We start from the raw sequence: 18,903 nt of genomic DNA on the forward strand, positions 1-18,903 counted from the left end.
CAGCAGGCTTTAAAAATTAGCACTATAATCTTAAAATATATCCTGAAGATCACAGGTAACCAGTGAATGGAAGTGAAGATTGGTGTGATGTGTTAACGTCTCTAAGTATGCACTGAAAGCCTGTTAGCAGTGTTGTGTTATGTAGTTATAGACTTCGGATGTTTTGCCTGCTGATACTGTTTCTGCACCATTGACTGTCATTAAGGGTTGCCTATCTAAAACCATTAAAGACTGAGGGTGAGATTAGCTTCAGATGGTGTACTGTAGCTTCCAAGACTGCTCTGTGTATCGGGTCCCTTTCTGCAGCTGTACAATCTCATCTTAGAATTCTTGGTGTTATATTTGTTCAGGCTTTGTACTTAGATCAACATATCAAATAGGTTACCTGTACATGTTTCTTCAGTTTAAGAAACAATGCCAGACCCAGTCTGTTCACAACCTGAGCTAGTAATCATCAGCACGCTTTTATATCATCAGTTCTGGACGACTGCAGTTCTCCTTTCACCTGCCTCAGCAAGTCGTCCAGAAAATTGCTGCATGGCTGTTGACCAGTTCCTGCAGGATGACTCACATAACACCCATCTTATCCTCTTTACAGTGGCTTCCCATTATGTTCAGAATACATTATAACTTTCTCTTATAGCCCTGCATGGTCAGGCATCTGTGGACATCTCTGACCTGCTCCATCCTTATATCACATGTTGGTCACTTTGGTTTTCTGATCAAGGCTTAATGGTTGTTTCTCATGCTCAGTTAAAAACAGAAGGTGATTGTGCCTTTAAAGGTGTGGCCCCAACACTGTGGAACATCATTCCTATAGTAACGTGATCTATGGTCTCTGCTGATGTCTTGAAAAACAGCTTAAAAATCATTTACTCAAACTGGCTTAAATTTATGTGTTTGAAAAGTCTGTTGTTTATGTTTTATTGGTTGTTTCTTCTGTTTTTATAATCTTATTTTTATTACTCTTATACTATTGTTGTGAAGCACTTTTGGATCTTGCTCTGTGAAAGGTGCTATATTAAATAACTTACTTTAATACCAGATTATAGAGTGTTGCAATAGTTGAATGCTGAGGTCATTAAAATTTTATTTAATGTGAAAAAGAAAGGAAGGCCCTCATCTTGGTCAAATGTCTCAGTTCCTCAAATCACAATGCACCATTTGAGTCATCAGCATAACGCTCTGGGCCAAAAACAACACTGATTGTAGGTTTTGGGCTATTTTAACAGAGAACATCACATAAATTAAGAATAGCTATATGTTGTTTTCATGACCTAAGAAAGTTCAATCAGAATTTCTGAACATGAGCTACTCTTTCTCAGAGACAGAAACCAGAGAAGTAAGTCTCCAACTTTGGATGTTGTAAGTATAAAGTCTGGAGCTGCTCCATAGACAGTAAACGGGAGACTGATTTTGTTTGTTTTGTTTTTATACCCAAATGTGCTTTATTCTGTTGTAGTGTTCTCAGCTCTGTAACAGAAGATGTACCCATGTACCCAGAACATTGCTCTGGGTGCCTTTTGGACTTTCGATTGAGTTGTTTACAACTACAAATATTTTATTGTATATATTATATATATATTCTTAGACCATAGGAATACCAATGTGTAGATTTCTAAAATGCTTCTGCTGAAGGGATATAAGGTGTAATAATAACAATAATAATAATAACAGTAAAAAGGAGAAGAAGAAGAAGAAGAAACATTATTTATATAACACCTTTCATACAAGAAGTGCAGCACAAAGTGCTTTACAACAAGAGCATGAAAATAGACACAATGAACATAAAACAGACTAACAAAAAATTCATAAGATGAAATAAATCATGAAAAATCATAAATCATGACATCATTAAAGGGCCAGTGTGTAAAATGGGTTGAAAACAGTGACATCAGTGGTCAAATTCTAGATTGCAGGGCTCACTCGCTCACCCCTCCCGGGTAAGTGACGGAGCCTCGTAGGGACAAAAAGCCTTGCGCATGAGTTTTTCAGGAGTAGGTCTATCTAGCGACGAGGTGAATGTTTATTTAGAAATCTAAGCCATGTTACGATATTGTAATGAATCCCTCACGAGCAGGAGACCAGAGGAGCGTTTGGGAAAAAGGCCCGTTTATTTGAGCACTCCAGAAACTCCGGTAACACTCCAGGGGGTAAAAGACTCCGTCCCAAACTCTGACTCTTCTGGCGTAACACACACACTCCATAACTTTACACACATACTCGTTTACCATGCCGAGTGGGGACCCCCTCCCCTCTTTGCTCAATCTCCAGCCCGCACACTGACTGACAGCGTAGCTGGTAAATAGAGCTCAGCTGTTTATTTAGTCTAGCGATATCTCCGGACTATAGTAGCTGCAATGGACGACTTTGAACGCGATTTTGAAGAGTTTCTTGTAGCGGACACAGACCCAGAGCCATACCTGTTTGAGCTGGAGCATACAGATGAGGAACTCCATGTGTTTGATGCTGAGCGGGCGAGAAGAGAGGCTGAATGCACAGAATGGGATTCGGTGCTACTGCTACCATCGTTGGGGAGATGTATCATTAGGAGGAAAAGCGCCGCAGAGAGTGCATCACAAGGAGTGAAGTTGCGTCTTCTTTTCCTCGCAGATGACGGTTCGGGTTCATTCTCTCCTGTTGCATGGTAAGTGTGGTCCATTCGCAAACTTTATAACTAAAAAAATTTTTCACTACTCTCTATCGACGAACTACTAACAGTCTCTGCTGTTTCCTCCTCCTTCTTCCTTCCTTCTGCTGTCTTCGTTGGTTCATTTATACACGCGAAACGCTTTCTCTGGCTGGCTGGATTGTCCGCTTGGGCTGCCTTACATACATGGCGGCACAAGATGGCGACCTCTCTAAAGCAAGGCCCTTGCTATATATATATATATATATATATGTATGTATATATATATATATATATATATATATATACACAGTACAGGCCAAAAGTTTGGACACACCTTCTCATTCAATGCGTTTTCTTTATTTTCATGACTATTTACATTGTAGATTCTCACTGAAGGCATCAAAACTATGAATGAACACATGTGGAGTTATGTACTTAACAAAAAAAGGTGAAATAACTGAAAACATGTTTTATATTCTAGTTTCTTCAAAATAGCCACCCTTTGCTCTGATTACTACTTTGCACACTCTTGGCATTCTCTCCATGAGCTTCAAGAGGTAGTCACCTGAAATGGTTTCCACTTCACAGGTGTGCCTTATCAGGGTTAATTAGTGGAATTTCTTGCTTTATCAATGGGGTTGGGACCATCAGTTGTGTTGTGCAGAAGTCAGGTTAATACACAGCCGACAGCCCTATTGGACAACTGTTAAAATTCATATTATGGCAAGAACCAATCAGCTAACTAAAGAAAAACGAGTGGCCATCATTACTTCAAGAAATGAAGGTCAGTCAGTCCGGAAAATTGCAAAAACTTTAAATGTGTCCCCAAGTGGAGTCGCAAAAACCATCAAGCGCTACAACGAAACTGGCACACATGAGGACCGACCCAGGAAAGGAAGACCAAGAGTCACCTCTGCTTCTGAGGATAAGTTCATCCGAGTCACCAGCCTCAGAAATCGCAAGTTAACAGCAGCTCAGATCAGAGACCAGATGAATGCCACACAGAGTTCTAGCAGCAGACCCATCTCTAGAACAACTGTTAAGAGGAGATTGCGCGAATCAGGCCTTCATGGTCAAATAGCCGCTAGGAAACCACTGCTATGGAGAGGCAACAAGCAGAAGAGATTTGTTTGGGCCAAGAAACACAAGGAATGGACATTAGACCAGTGGAAATCTGTGCTTTGGTCTGATGAGTCCAAATTTGAGATCTTTGGTTCCAACCGCCGTGTCTTTGTGAGACGAGAACAGGTGAACGGATGGATTCCACATGCCTGGTTCCCACTGTGAAGCATGGAGGAGGAGGTGTGATGGTGTGGGGGTGTTTTGCTGGTGACACTGTTGGGGATTTATTCAAAATTGAAGGCACACTGAACCAGCATGGCTACCACAGCATCTTGCAGCGACATGCCATCCCATCCGGTTTGCGTTTAGTTGGACGATCATTTATTTTTCAACAGGACAATGACCCCAAACACACCTCCAGGCTGTGTAAGGGCTATTTGACCAAGAAGGAGAGTGATGGAGTGCTGCGGCAGATGACCTGGCCTCCACAGTCACTGGATCTGAACCCAATCGAGATGGTTTGGGGTGAGCTGGACCGCAGAGTGAAGGCAAAGGGGCCAACAAGTGCTAAACACCTCTGGGAACTCCTTCAGGACTGTTGGAAAACCATTTCAGGTGACTACCTCTTGAAGCTCATGGAGAGAATGCCAAGAGTGTGCAAAGCAGTAATCAGAGCAAAGGGTGGCTATTTTGAAGAAACTAGAATATAAAACATGTTTTCAGTTATTTCACCTTTTTTTGTTAAGTACATAACTCCACATGTATTCATTCATAGTTTTGATGCCTTCAGTGAGAATCTACAATGTAAATAGTCATGAAAATAAAGAAAACGCATTGATGAGAAGGTGTGTCCAAACTTTTGGCCTGTACTGTATACAAAAGCATAATTATAAGGCTACAAAAACCAAACTAATTTTATTTTATAGCGATTATACACTTGTATAAACATATTAATGGGTAGAATTTTCAGATTCAGATTCAGATTGACAATAAACCATGCCAAATATTACACACTGGCCCTTTAAATCATAGAATTGTAAAACTAAAAATCATAAAATCAACTAAGATACAACATTTAAAAAGAATTGTAGCTACGTGAAGCGTATAAAGAAATATATTAGACATGATTTTATTTGAGCATTAACAGAACTACAAAGGGACAGACCTATACACTTGCAACGGAGGTATATACAGAAACAGCACTCATAAAAATCACCAACGACCTCCTCATGGCAGCTGATTCTGGACTACTCACTATTCTCATCCTCCTGGACTTTGACACCATCTGTCACACCATCCTCCTCAACAGATTATCCTCCATCGGTATCACCCACACCACACTAGACTGGTTTAAATCCTATCTCTCAGGCTGCACTCAGTTCATTCAGCTAAAATCTTTCACATCCCAACCTTCCACTGGCACTTCAGGTGTGCCCCAGGGCTCTGTCCTGGGGCCCCTTCTCTTCATCATTTACCTCCTTCCCCTTGGCAATATCTTCTGCAAATATAATATCAACTTCCACTATTACACGGATGACACCCATCTCTACCTCACCAGTAAACCCACTTCCAACCTCCCACTCTCCTCCCTCACTGACTGCTTGGCAGAATCAAAATCCTGGTTCTCTTCAAATTTCCTTAAAATAAACAGTGATAAGACAGAGGTTCTCCTCATCGGTACAAAATCAACACTATCCAAAACCAACAGTTTTTCCCTTACTATCGATAATTGCTCTTTTTCCGCTTCCCCAAAGGTTAAGAGTCTGGGTGTCATCCTTGACAGTACCAATAACATTACCCGGTCAGCATACTTCCACTTACGTAACATCAATTGGCTCCACCCCTCCCTCACCCCCCATACCACTGCTATCCTTGTTCACAACCTTGTCACTTCCTGTTTAGACGACTGCAATTCCCTTCTCTTTGGTCTCACTCACAAATCCCTCCATAAGCTTCAACTGGTCCAGAATTCAGCTGCCTGCATCATCACCAGAACCCCCTCCATCCACCACATTACTCCTGCCCTGCAGCAGCTCCACTGGCTCCTGGTTAAGTCTCGTATTGAATTTGAAAATCCTCCTGTCAACATTCAAGGCCATTCACAACCTCGCCTCTCCATATCTGTCTGATTTCCTTCATGCTGCCACTCCCTCCCGTACCCTCAGATCTTCCTCCTCCTCCCAACTTACTGTCCCCTCCGTCCATCTCACCATCATGGGGAGCAGAGCTTTCAGCCAACTCAGAAATTTCAACTCTCTATCCACTCTTTAAATCCACACTCAAAACTCATCTGTTTAAGCTTGCTTTCTCCCTATGATTTCTATTGCTCTGTCCAATTTCAATTATTTTAATTTTAATCTGTTTTTAACTCATATTGTGTATTTCTTATGGCTTCACAGTTTGTTCTGTATTTTTCCAATTTATCATACAGTGTTCTTGAGTGTAAGAAAAGCACCTTTAAATAAAATGTATTATCATTGTTATTATTATAATACTGTCTATAAAACCACAACAGCAATCTCTGGATAGAAAGGTAAAGAAACAAAAATAATTTATTAATAAAGAAAAACAAATGCTTTTTTTCCTTCTTCCTGTAACAGTGACACAGTTACAGAAGGGTGAACTGAAACAATAGAGTAAAAACTACAGGTACTCTCTGACTCCATCTACTGTTCAGTCTTGGTAGAAGATATGACAGTTTGACTAAAAGCTACTCAGATTCCTCTGCTGCTTTAGCACTACAGTCTGCTGGTCTGCTCATGCTGTGACTCCAAACATTTAATATACTTGTGAAAGAGTCCTTAGACAAGGAGATTGATAACTACTGTAGATACTTAACTGATGCAGGTTTGTTGTCATGAACCAGAGTATTGGACAAGATTAAATTTGAACCTGATAATGGCGCTAGATGAGAAGTCAGGCATCTTGTACATGCAGAACTATTTCAGAAGTTAAAAGTTTGACCTGCGCTAGAGGAAAAGTCAGAGGTTGAATGTAACTAAGTGCATCTAATCAAGTCCTGTACTTAAGTACAAATTTGAGGTACTTAATTACTGGAGCATTTCATTTTATGCAACATTATACTTTTCTACTACATCTCAGAAGTAAAATTGTATTGTACTTTTTACTGCACTACATTTGTCTGACGGGCGGCACGGTGGTGTGGTGGTTAGCACTCTCGCCTCACAGCAAGAGGGTTGCCGGTTCGATCCCGGGCGTGGGAGCCCTTCTGTGTGGAGTTTGCATGTTCTCCCCGTGTCAGCGTGGGTTCTCTCCGGGCACTCCGGCTTCCTCCCACAGTCCAAAGACATGCAGATTGGGGACTAGGTTAATTGATAACTCTAAATTGTCCGTAGGTCTGAATGTGAGCGTGAATGGTTGTTTGTCTCTATGTGTCAGCCCTGCGATAGTCTGGCGACCTGTCCAAGGTGTACCCTGCCTCTCGCCCGATGTCAGCTGGGATAGGTTCCAGCCTCCCCGCGACCCTCAAGAGGATGAAGCGGTTAGAAGATGAACATTTGTCTGACAGCTTTAGTTACCTCACAGTTTTTCATCCCCTTCCTGTCCAGTGAAAGCCTTGTATCTCCAGATGTGTTGATGTTGAAGATCTGTGATAAACTGAAGGATGAAGTGTTCCCATATGTGTTGAGAAACTTACCTACTTCTCAGGTTGGATAAACTCTTTAAAACCTTATCTCAAGGCAACTGAATCGAACGCAACAGGACTTGGTTTTGTCTTAGAAGACGTTTCACCTCTTATCCAAGAGGCTTCATCAGTTCATGCTTGTCTGACTAGGCTGGAACTAGTCTGACAAACTGGTGTGGAAGCACCCAGGCCCGGGCGGACGAGAGAGGCAAGGAGGCGGTGGTACTGCAAGGCATATGTCCCCGGCGCATCGGGAACCAGGGGACCGCGAAGGGCCACCCGCCCGAACCCCCCAGGATGGGCCCCCACCAACACACGAGAGAGCGGACCGCCACGAGCAGTCAATCCCCCATCGGGACCCCCTAGCAGAGGGCCCATAAACCACAGCCGGTCAGGAGGCAGAACCCCGGCAGGAACCCACAGAGCCCCCAGGGCGCCACCCGGCCCACCCGCCACGGGGCCGCGGGACCCCCCGGACACCGGGAATCCAGCCAAACCACCATGATGTAAATGGGCTCCCTGGCTTCAACCCTCAGCCCAGGAGGGCCGGGCCCCACTAGCCATGCCATGCGTATCTACAGTGTGTGTAAACCCACCACCCCCCCTCTTACTATGATTCTCCGATCCCTGACGGAGAAACATTAACCCTACACCGTGAATGTGAATGTGAGTGCCCATAAGTGTGATGTGGTGCATTAAAATTGAGGGACATAGGAGACAGGTGGGGGCAAGGCTGATGGCTACAGCCCACTGCTGTCCTGCAGCCCGTGCAGCCATAAGGCACCTGGAACCTGTTCCCGTCTGTCCCCCAAAATGTAGGTGTATGTGGTGCTTTAAAATTGGAGAGCAGATAAGGATGGGCCGGGGGGCAGCATGGAGGGCTACCGGACACCACTGTCCCATAGCCTGCCCCATCATGTAGCCCCCCAATCCATCCGTGGTCCGCACCTCGAAGAGTGAGTGTATGTGGTGCATTAAAACTGTGCAATGTGTGGTGAGTGAACTAAATGTGGTTTAGGAGGCCAGGCCAGTGTAGGCCCGGCCCGAGGGCGGAGGAATGGATGGGAGGGCTGGCAGGTGGCACCAACCAGACCCGGCGCGCGAGGCCCAGCACCCATGGACAGCGGGCAGGCGGGCCCCAGAAACAGCGGGCCCCACCTAACCCGCCCCACTGGCAACTGCAGTGGCAGGCCCCGCAGTGGTCGACCTGGGCCACACCGCCCGTAACAAATCGGCCCCCAGCAGAAGGGCAAGCGCACCACCAGGAGTGCAGACGGCAGGCACCCCAGCCCCAGAACCCGGCGCGCAGGAGCACAGACCAACCGCAACCCGCCAGTACCCCCAGACCGCCACAGACCCAAGGCGGACCCCAGCCCATCGACCCGCCCCCACGGCGCACGCACGGGCAGGCCCACACTGCGCAGCACCAGAACACCCCGCGGGCAGCACCTTAGGCCCCCCAACCCAGGGGACGACCCCGGGCCCACCCAAGGCCGGGAGAGGGGAGCAGGGAGGGACGGGGAGAGGGGGGAGGGAGGAGGGAGGGGGAAGGGCGGGAGCGGAGCGAAGGGGGGGAGAGCCCACCCACCCCGCACCACCAGGGGCGGAAACAGCCCCCCAGGGGGGCCGGCCACGCCGCCCCAGGCCCAGGGAGCACGAGGAGACCCCGCCCCCCCCAGGCACACAGGGCGAGCAGTCCAGACGCACCCGCCCTCAGGGGAAACCGCCCGGCCCCGCAATCCCCACAGAGCTAGGGAGCAGGCCCGGATTCAAAGGGAAGAAGGTGCACCTAACACATGCTTAAGACCTTGAGTTCTGATGAACCGCTGTGGTATATTGTGGTGAGAGAGATAGAGGGATTAGGGTTACATCATTAACAAAACACGTTACATATTACACAACAGTCTTTCTTGAGTTGTAATATTTATATGTACAGGTGGCATATGCTCACAGGCTGAGTGGCACTATACAGACACGTTTAGTGAGTGAATAAATGGTGACCATTTTTCTGTAAAGTATGTTAATTGGTTTCTGTGGCCAGCAGATATTTTCTCCAGCGAAATATGTTCTACAAGGAGATTCAGCCAATGTTTGATATTGAGGGTCTGTTTATCTTTCCAGTTGACTAGGATTGTTTTCTTGGCGATGGCGAGAGCTACAAGAAGAGAGTTGCAGTGGCTGTTTGGGAGGTCAATTGTCATCAGGTCACCAATTAAGCACAGGTTGGGAGATAATGGGATCCTGCAGTCCAAAATGGAGGAGAGTTTTTGAGTGACTGTAGACCAGAAGTGCTGGACGGGTGAACATAACCAGAGTGCATGAAAGTAGGTGTCTGCAGTGTTCTGAGTACACTGAGTGCATGTGTCAGATTGACTAAAGCCCATTCTATTCATCTTTTGTTGGGTGATGTGTGTTCTGTGGAGTACTTTAAATTGGATAAGTTGTATATTAGTGTGTCTTGTCATCTTAAATGTATTTTTGCATATCTGAGTCCAGAAGTCAGGGTCCGGTGATACACCCAGGTCTTTTTCCCATTTTAAAGTTGGTAAATGTATAGAACTGGTCTTTGACAGTAGTTTATAAATCTTAGAAAGGTTCTTCTTATTGCTCGGAGAAAGCTTTGTAATATGTTTGGCAAATTCTGGTGGCTGCAAAGTGTCCTGAGGCGCTGGAATTCTCCTCTTGATTGTTTTTATCAATTGTAAATGCTCTATAACACTTTCTGCCTTTAACACTTAGACAGGTTACCAGTAGCCATCAGTAACACTGGGCAGTATTTATAGTGCACCAATACTTATCTACATAAACACTTGTTCTATATTTACACATATCAAACATGTACACATAATAAAGAGTGCACAGCAAGTTTTGCAGCGTTTGTGTGAGGAAGGTGTGTGTGCAAGCATACAGCTGATGGTATATAAAAAATGGCTGGTGTTGAATGATAATGAAATAGTGTTGATTTTTCTACTAAAGCAAATACTGCAAAAGTCAAGACACATAATAAAGAACAGAAAAATAATAAAGAACAGAAAAATGTACAAAAATATATTTCAAAACAATATATAAACAATAGCTACATGATAGATATAAAAAAGCTGCCTTAATTACGTACATTCATTTACGGTCTCCATGGGAGATGTGCTCATTTAATACAGTCACACTTCAACTTAACTTAAGTCTTTTTCCATGCAGTGAGATGTGTTTGTGGTCCATCCTTCAGACAAGATGTGGCTCCATCCATATAATCACCCTGCATCTCCTGTTGTACCTCTCCTGTCAGTGTTTTCAGTGCTTTTTGTCCTGCAAACAAAATGAACTCAAATTCAGGTTTGAAAAACTCAACTTCCATTTGTTCTTCTTCATTGTAAATAACTTTCTGCAGGGTAAAATTAACCATCTCAGCAAATACAAGCAACATACACAAGGCAAACTGCTCCAGTGCATGCTGGATTTGACAGTGTGACCAGTGCGTTATTGTTGCACCAAGGTGGGATATACATACTCTCAGTTTTGGCTGTTTCACTGTTGAATTAGTTGCATTTTTTCTGTCGATACAGGAGTACTGCCAGGCCTATAACTACTACCAAAATGGCTCCAATCACTCCAACTGCAATTCCTATATGTGTCTGCTTATCTGCAGGAATTGAATGGTACAACAGAAACAGAAAAAGAGTCTGTTAATTTAAACGTTTTGCAAACAAAACGTCACTTCTCTGGACTGTATCTTACCTTCTCCAATTTTCAATAGAGTGTTTGTCACATATGTCTCCTCATCATCACTGAGCTCACAGGTGTATATCCCCTCCTGATTTGAAGATAAGTGCTGTAGTGTGAGACTTCCTGATTCAGACACACTCTTCACCTGCTGCCTCCACTCCTCTGACACTGTGTAGGGGACATTGGCCCTGGTCTGGTTCAGGATGATCTGACTGTAGTTGAACCTCCAGATGAGGCCTGTTCGGGAAGTATTTGAAGAAGTGCAGAGTATTGTTGTTTCAGTGCCCAAACCACTGATTGAAGCTGAAATGATACAACACAAAAACAGTGATGAAATACTTTTTATTTCTCATAAAGATGTGGCTCCAGATTCTGATTAATTACAGGAGGACAGTGTAGCCTTGGCAATATGAAGATTTCATAGCAGCTGTTTAGGGCAGACTGACCTATCAAATACAGTTCTTTAGTTACTGCAGATCTCCTTGGAAACACTCACTTGAGTTAAACAAAGTGGCTCTCCTCCTGTTTCTGCGAGTGCTGACGGTGCAGCTGTAGACCAGATCAGTAACTGAAACTATCAGATAACTGTTGATGTTGTAGAGCTGATGTTCAGTCTGATGGACTGTGGTTTTGTTCTGGAGGGTCATGTTGGATGGAGGGTTGGTGGACCAGGTGAGCTGAGGCTCAGGGTAGATCCCCTCTGAGCTGCAGGTGATCCTGTTTTCTACCTGCTGAATGTTGACCTTTCGGACAGGAGCTGCAGGAAAAAAAAGTATCCCTTTCATGGCATTACAGTGTTTGCCCTAGGATTTTTACCAGCAGCAGTGCTGAGGTGCGTATGTTTTATTTTGCACTGCCAGAAGATATTTAGTCCATTCACTGACACAAGAAGGGCCTAGATGGTGAATGATGTTTAATAAAATACTCCATACCCACATGCTGTTACTATCACTCGTGGGGGCAGATGTAACATTGAAAACTGAATAACTGTTTCTAATACCCTCCACTTTCAGGTTGATAAATGACTCCTTGGTGCCAGTTATAGTGCTAGTGTAGCATCTGAATTTGCCCTGGTCTTGAAGCTCCACCCCTGTCAGCTGCAGTGAGGCGTTTCCTCTGGAGATCTGGTCCTTGAACAGTGACGTCCTGCCTCTGAAGCGCTGGTCCTGCTGTGCCAGCTGGTCTTGGTCGCTGTAGAAGGAGTGGACATGAAGGACCTCTGTTGTCAACTGCATCCAGTGGATGACCATTTCAGCGCTGCCCCAGAAAGTGCACGGTAAGATGCAGCCCTCCATGAAAACACAGGACACCTCGGAATCTGTAACACGTCAAATAAAGAGACACCCATCAGTTCAATTTAAAGAAAGAATAATGAAATCCAAGTTACCTCCCCTTAAGTTACTTGCTGACCATATCTGAAGTGTATTTACTGAAATAACAGAATTAGGTAATTCTTAAGATACATTCTCACGTCACACCTGATTAAAAAAATTGTCACTTTAATGTGAACAGATGTTGTTTAGGTGAACAGGACAGGAAAATCTTTGCAGTGTTGGTCAGTCAACTACTTTGGTCCAGATTGAAATATCTCAAATACTAAATGAAATCTTTTACAGACATTCATGGTTACTAGAAGATGAATCCTAAAATTAGATTTTTAAACTGTTTTATAGGTGGAATGACAAATAAACTTGAATGCTATGAAAAGACAAGTTATACATGAGTACACGTTATTTTTGTTTATTAGAATTGTTAAATATTTTTTACATATATTATTTTAAATGTTCTGGTATGATGAGGACACCGATTTGGTTATTACAGCAACATTGCATTACTTTTTGTTGAGTTACATTATGTTTTCAGTATCATGTATATGCTCATATACATGCTTTCTTTCACTCAGGTTTCACTGGTTGTGTGAGTGGAGTAATGTATCCTGACTGGTTAAAGCTGGCATTTTGATGCTTTCAGTATCTTCCCACTTTACATTATACACTGTTAAAAACATTAGGGGAACACTTAATGGTCACAGTATAACATCAAGTCAGTAAAACTTCTGGGATATCGATCTGTCCATTTAGGAAGCACAATGACAATGAATCAGTTTCACCTGCTTTGGTGCAAACGAAAATGACAGCAGGTGCAATGGAGAGGAGACAACCTCCAAAAAGGGAATGGTTTTGCATGTGGTGTCCACAGACAGTTGCTCTCTCCTTATCCTTCCTGACTGATTCCTTTTGTGTTCTGCTAGTGTCCTTGTCACTGGTGGCATGAGGTGGTACCTGTAGGCCAATCAGGTTACACAGGTAGTCTAGCTCCTCCAGGATGGCACATTCATATGTGCTGTTGCAAGACAGTTTGCTGTGTACAGCACAGTCTCAAGAGCATGGAGGAGATACCAGGAGACCGGCCATTTCACAAAGAGAGCTGGACAGGGCCGTGGAAGGGCATCAACCCAGCAGCAGGACCGCTATCTGCTCCTTTGTGTGATGAGGAACAGGGAGCACTGCCAGAGCGCTATAGAGTGGCCTCCAGCAGCTACTGGTGTGCATGTTTCTGACCAAACTGTCAGAAACAGACTCCATGAGGGTCTTCTAGTAGGACCTTTGCTCATTTATTTCTGGGATTCACTGATGTTTTTATTTCTGCTCTTCTCTTTCAGGGTTCCCACACGTCCTGGAAAACCTGGAAAATGATTGACCAATTTTCCAGTCATGGAAAACACATGGAAAATGAGAAAAAACAGTAAAATATCCTGGAAAAGCTTGAGTTGTCCTGGAAAATTATTTTTCCTCCTTCTGCTTCTCTCTGCCTTGTGGGTGAACGCAAACGGGTTAAACATTTTACGCATGTATGTCTGTTTTCAGCTGCCTTTAATGGGCAACATTGAGCTGTAGCGTTTCTCTGCTTCATCTCTGCTTCTAGCCAGCACAGCGCCCCACGTGACGCTACCAACCAATCAAACTGCATATTCCCTTAGAACAGTTCTGCTGCCCAGTGTTTCCATATGACTTTGTTGCTAGATTTACCGACTTTTCAGACCCAAGTAAGGATTTATTTTCTCCAAAGAAGCGCCAAAACTAGCGACTTTCAGCTGAAGAGTGTTGCTGTATCGCTGTATATCGAGTGTGAGGTTTTTCTCCCTCTCTCTGTCTCCTCTGTTGAGTGACAGAGGAGCAGCGGAGAGCTGTAGTGGGCATGCCGTCACTTTTGGCTGCGCGCTCTGAGATGAAATACATCTCTGGTTTCAGTAGAGCCGCAGCGACCATGACGACAGCTTCGAGATAGCGACGGGTAACAGGTAGTCTTACTGGGCCACGTTTCACTCAGTATTTCATACTTGCTCCATTGTCCGACAGCAGAAACAGAAAATATGTGAATGAGAAAAACTTCATTAGGAATTCAGCTCCATTAAAATACTGTGTATGTGCACAGAGAGCAGAGCTCCGACTTTTCATGCAGTTTTTAGCTAGCTACTTTGCAATGAAAGTAATTTAGATGTCAACATCCAAGTGAGATCTTCTATATCCGTGAGTGAGATGCACACAGACCGCAGTGAAGAGGCACACCCCTTAGCCTAAATGAGGAAAGAGGGCAGTGAAAACTGAAGACTTGCATGTTCATTTGAAGGAGTGAGTGACGATGTCAGGAAGACAGTGCAAATTCAAAATTGAGTGGAAAGAACACCACCAGTTCAGGGACTGGCTAGGAGAAGTGTCTGGAGATGTGCACAGGGCATATTGCAAGCTCTGCAGGAAGTCTTTTGATATTGGTAACATGGATGTCTCAGCACTCAGGAGTCATGCACAGGGACAAGGCCATGACAAGATTTCTGGACAATTAAACAGTGAGAGAAGAATGACAGATTTCATGAGGAAGACTCCTTCAACAGACACAGGAGAGGGAAGTAGCTGTCCAACAAACAAGGAGCTACAAACAGCCAGTGTACATAAGGAAAGTGTCAGTAGTGAAAGTACAGCATTACAAGTGTCTAGTACAAGTGAACAGAGGAAAAGCTCAGGAACACAAGGAAGCTCAGCATTTTTTTCAAGCCAAGCTGTGTTTGAAGCAGAGATTTGCTGGGTAATTAAGATGGTGAGGTCACATTACTCATTCAACTCCAGCTCTGATATCTCAGCCATTTTTGGTCAGATGTTCCCAGACAGTGAGATTGCTAAAAAGTTTTCATGTGGCGCAACAAAAGCAGCTTACCTTAAATGTTTTGGCTTGGGTCCTTATTTCAAAGAGCAACGGATCAAAGATATAAGAAAAGCACCGTGCTATGTAGTATCTTTTGATGAATGCCTGAATAAAGTGACACAGACAGAACAGTTGGATGTTGCAGTGAGGCACTGGAGTGAACGTGAAGGTTGTGGTGCATTATTTTGATTCAGAGTTTATGGGACACACTCAAGCAGAGAAGCTTCTGGAAAAAATCAAGAGAGCCCTGTCACCACTTAATCCCAATAAGCTCTTACAGATTTTAATGGATGGCTCTGCCGTCAACTGGAAGCTCCTGAGGATATTCCAAGAGGACAAAAGCCGAGAGGACCCAGATGCACCAAAGATGATCAGTTTGGGAAGTTGTGGTTTGCATGTTGGTCATGGAAGTTTTCAACATGGAGAGAGAGAAACAGGTTGGAAGGTGGGAGATGTGCTCAGAGCACTTTGGCAGATGTTCCATAACTCACCAGCAAGACGAGCTGACTTCATCGAGGTGACCAAAACAACAAAATTTCCTCTGAAGTTCTGTGCCCTCCGATGGGTTGAAGACTTAGCAGTTGCTGAGCGGGCAATAGAAGTGTGGCCAGCTGTGCAACAGTACATCAGCAGCCACCAGAAACTCCCGAAAAGCAAAGTACCATCATCTGCATCCTACTGTACAGTAAAAGGGGCCACAGCTGACCCTCTTTTTCAGGCTAAGCTCCAGTTTTTTGCATTTGTTGCTGGACAGCTGAAGCCTTTTTTTGAGAAATTCCAGACAGATGCACCAATGGTGCCTTTCTTAGCAAAAGAGCTCCAGTCCATCCTGAGATGCTTGCTGTCATGCTTTATTAAAAGGGAAGAATTGGAGAAGATGAAAACACCTGTCCAGCTGCTGAAACTTGACCTCCAAAACAAATCAATCCATGTGCCACTCAAACAACTGGACACAGGATTTGCCACAAAACAAGCTTTAGAGAAGGCATCTGAAAAGCTCCAGGAAAATCCAGTGAACATACAGGTGTTCAAGAAGGAATGTGTCTCCTTCCTTGCTGTGACCTGCAAAAAAATTATGGAGAGAAGTCCTCTTGTGTACCCAGCAGTGCGGCACATGAGCTCCCTCGACCCTGTGATCATGGTGACAGAGACTGAGCATGCAGTAGCAATGTTTGAGAAACTCCTACAGGTTCTCCTCAATGCAGGATGGTGCACTGCCTCAGAGTGTGACAAAATCCTTGCTCAGTATAAAACATTCTCAGTGCATGCAAGTGCAAACCTCAAGGCAGAATTCCAAGATTTTTCATACAGTAGCAGGCTTGAAGAATTTTTTGGGAGATTTGTCAGTGGCAGAGCAGAGTATGCAGCACTGTGGGACATGATGAAATGTCTCCTCACTCTGTCTCATGGACAAGCAGCAGTGGAGCGAGGGTACTCCATCAACAAGGACATGCTAGTAGAAAACTTGAAGGAGAAGAGTCTGATAGCATTGCGCATGGTCCAGGATGCAATGGCTGAGCGTGCAGTTGATGAAGCCCTGCCAAAAGACTTAATCCAACACTGCAAAGGAGCAAGAATGAGGTATATGCAGTACCTCGAGGATGAAAAAAAGAAAAAAGAACAAACTGCAAATGAGAAGAAAAGAACGGAGCTCCACCAAGACATAGAAAATGTCAAAGCAAAACAGAGAAGAATAATGAAAAGCAGTGAGATGATGCAGAAAGAGGCAAACAAAATGACAGTGAATGCAGAAAAAAAACAGGACTTCACATTACTGTCCAAATCCAGTGCTTATTGCAAAAGTGTGGCTGAGAAAAAGGAAGAGCTACAAGCTCTAGCAAAAACACTGAAAGACCTGCAGGAGTGTCAAGAAGCTACAATAACTGAGAATTTTTTTAGAGGAACATTTTAATTTAAATGACATTGCTTTGTTTTATATTGACCTTTTTGCACTGCAGGATAGGATTTGATTTTAATATTTATATTTTTGATTTATTTTTGCAGTGATTTTGATTTAAGAATGCAGGTGTCAGATGCACAAAGTAAAGTGTAAGTAAACAGTAAACAGATGAACTAAAGGAAATTGTTTTGGTGATTTATTGAACATATAAAAATATTTTGTGGAGAAAGTACAAGAGAGAAAGAGGGAGAGGAATAAACATTGAAGCAATCTGGTTAAATGTACAAAATATAAGGTACAATTGTAGAAAATAACACTTCTCCAAAGCTTGGGGGTGGAATTTATTAGTGTATGTTGTGATAACTTGACTCGTACTGTAGCAGCTGAAAAAGTCCTGAAAATGTCCTAGAAAAGTCCTGGAAAATAATTTCAAGAAAAGAGTGGGAACCCTGAAGATACGGGGATGCACCGATTGTGAAATTCTGGGCTGTTTTTGATTTTCCTGTAACACCAGTACTGACACTCAGTTTGTTTCACTACTGCAGAAGTTTTTCCTCCTCTCACAGCCTACTGTATTTGGTTGGAATCACTGCAGTCTTGGGCATGTGCCAGAGCACACAGCACAACAACACCTGCCCTTATTCAGTGTTTAGGGGGCGTTACCTATGCTGATAGGCAAGGATGGGCAGTATGTCTATTACTTGTATTTAAAATATGTATTTCAATTACATTTGAGTATTTTGTAATTTGTATTTGATAAGGCCGATAAAAAGCAAATGTGATTTGTAACAAAATACTTTTGAGGGGAGTAATTTTGTATCTAAAATACTCAAAATATTTTCTCCACGAATCAAAAAACAAAATTAATAAGCTACACATTCTTATAATATTGGATATAACAATATTTTTTATCTATATGTTTTTTTTAAACTTGGGCCATTAAGTGTGCCCTTCAATGACCGAGTGGTCTGTTTTACTGGACTGTGACACAGGAAATTGTATGTTGTTGTGGTTGATGCTTGGCATGAGAATGCTACAAATGAATTACCTCATGTGGGATCAATAAAGCCGTGAATCTAAATCTGAATCAATAAATAACATTTTAGGGTAGCCTACATGTCCCTAGCTTTTTTCCCTTTTTCATTTGAAAAAAGTTGAACACAGGGCTCCAAAGGCTCCAAGTTAGACAGCAAACAAGTTAACTAGCTACAGTAGCTGCTACAGTATCTTGCTGCTGTTTAGCTAGACCGTTGGTGGACAGTTCACAGCACAGCTAGACTAGACTTGCCAGGCATGCTGCTCACGTGGATGGACCCACACCACCAGTAGACTACCTTGCTGCTCATGTCTTCCAAGTTCAACAGATTGTCTGTCAAGGAAAATATAGCGTTATTTATCTGAGTGTGACAGATGTCAACTGGCTTGATGTATGATTTATGTCTGGGTCTGGCTACATAGCCTGTTGTATAAATACATGGTGATGATAGTTATAATGTCAAGCCAGCAATACTTATGCTAACTGTCTATGGGGTGCCATTTGTAAAGTGGCTCACGCTGAAAATAACATCAACATTTTGCCACATTTAGCTTCAAACAATGTTTAAAAAAGTGTTGTGAATTTTTTAACGTCACCTATTACCACATTTACAACAATATTTGTTAACTTAGAAATATATTAAATAGTTAAATCTAAATATTAAATGTGGCACCTAAATGTTAAATCTAAATATTCAATCTAAATCT

At 43.3% G+C, this 18,903-nt stretch overlaps 1 protein-coding gene across 1 annotated transcript; it reads right to left on the reverse strand.

Moving 5' to 3' along the window:
• Window positions 1-10,490: 10,490 nt before the first annotated feature.
• Window positions 10,491-12,011, reverse strand: LOC125882250 (uncharacterized). The gene is made up of 4 exons (XM_049566035.1): window positions 11,557-12,011; window positions 11,073-11,363; window positions 10,846-10,977; window positions 10,491-10,643 (listed from the first exon to the last, which is right to left on the reverse strand). The coding sequence occupies exons 1-3, from the start codon at window positions 11,843-11,845 to the stop codon at window positions 10,874-10,876; spliced, it is 684 nt and encodes a 227-aa protein (XP_049421992.1). The 5' UTR covers window positions 11,846-12,011; the 3' UTR covers window positions 10,491-10,643; window positions 10,846-10,873.
• Between the last annotated feature and the right edge of the window lie 6,892 nt (window positions 12,012-18,903).

The sequence above is a fragment of the Epinephelus fuscoguttatus genome, linkage group LG21 (genome assembly GCF_011397635.1).
Source record: "Epinephelus fuscoguttatus linkage group LG21, E.fuscoguttatus.final_Chr_v1".
Lineage (NCBI taxonomy): Eukaryota > Metazoa > Chordata > Actinopteri > Perciformes > Serranidae > Epinephelus > Epinephelus fuscoguttatus.

Bases quoted from the DNA above. Each gene is read 5' to 3' on its own strand.
- LOC125882250 (XM_049566035.1), bottom strand. From the start codon at position 11,845: ATGAAAGGGATACTTTTTTTTCCTGCAGCTCCTGTCCGAAAGGTCAAC. The intron at 11,364-11,556 runs GTGAGTGTTTCC...GTATCATTTCAG, and splicing joins AGCCACTTTGTTTAACTCAA to CTTCAATCAGTGGTTTGGGC. The intron at 10,978-11,072 runs GTAAGATACAGT...CAATTCCTGCAG, and splicing joins TCTATTGAAAATTGGAGAAG to ATAAGCAGACACATATAGGA.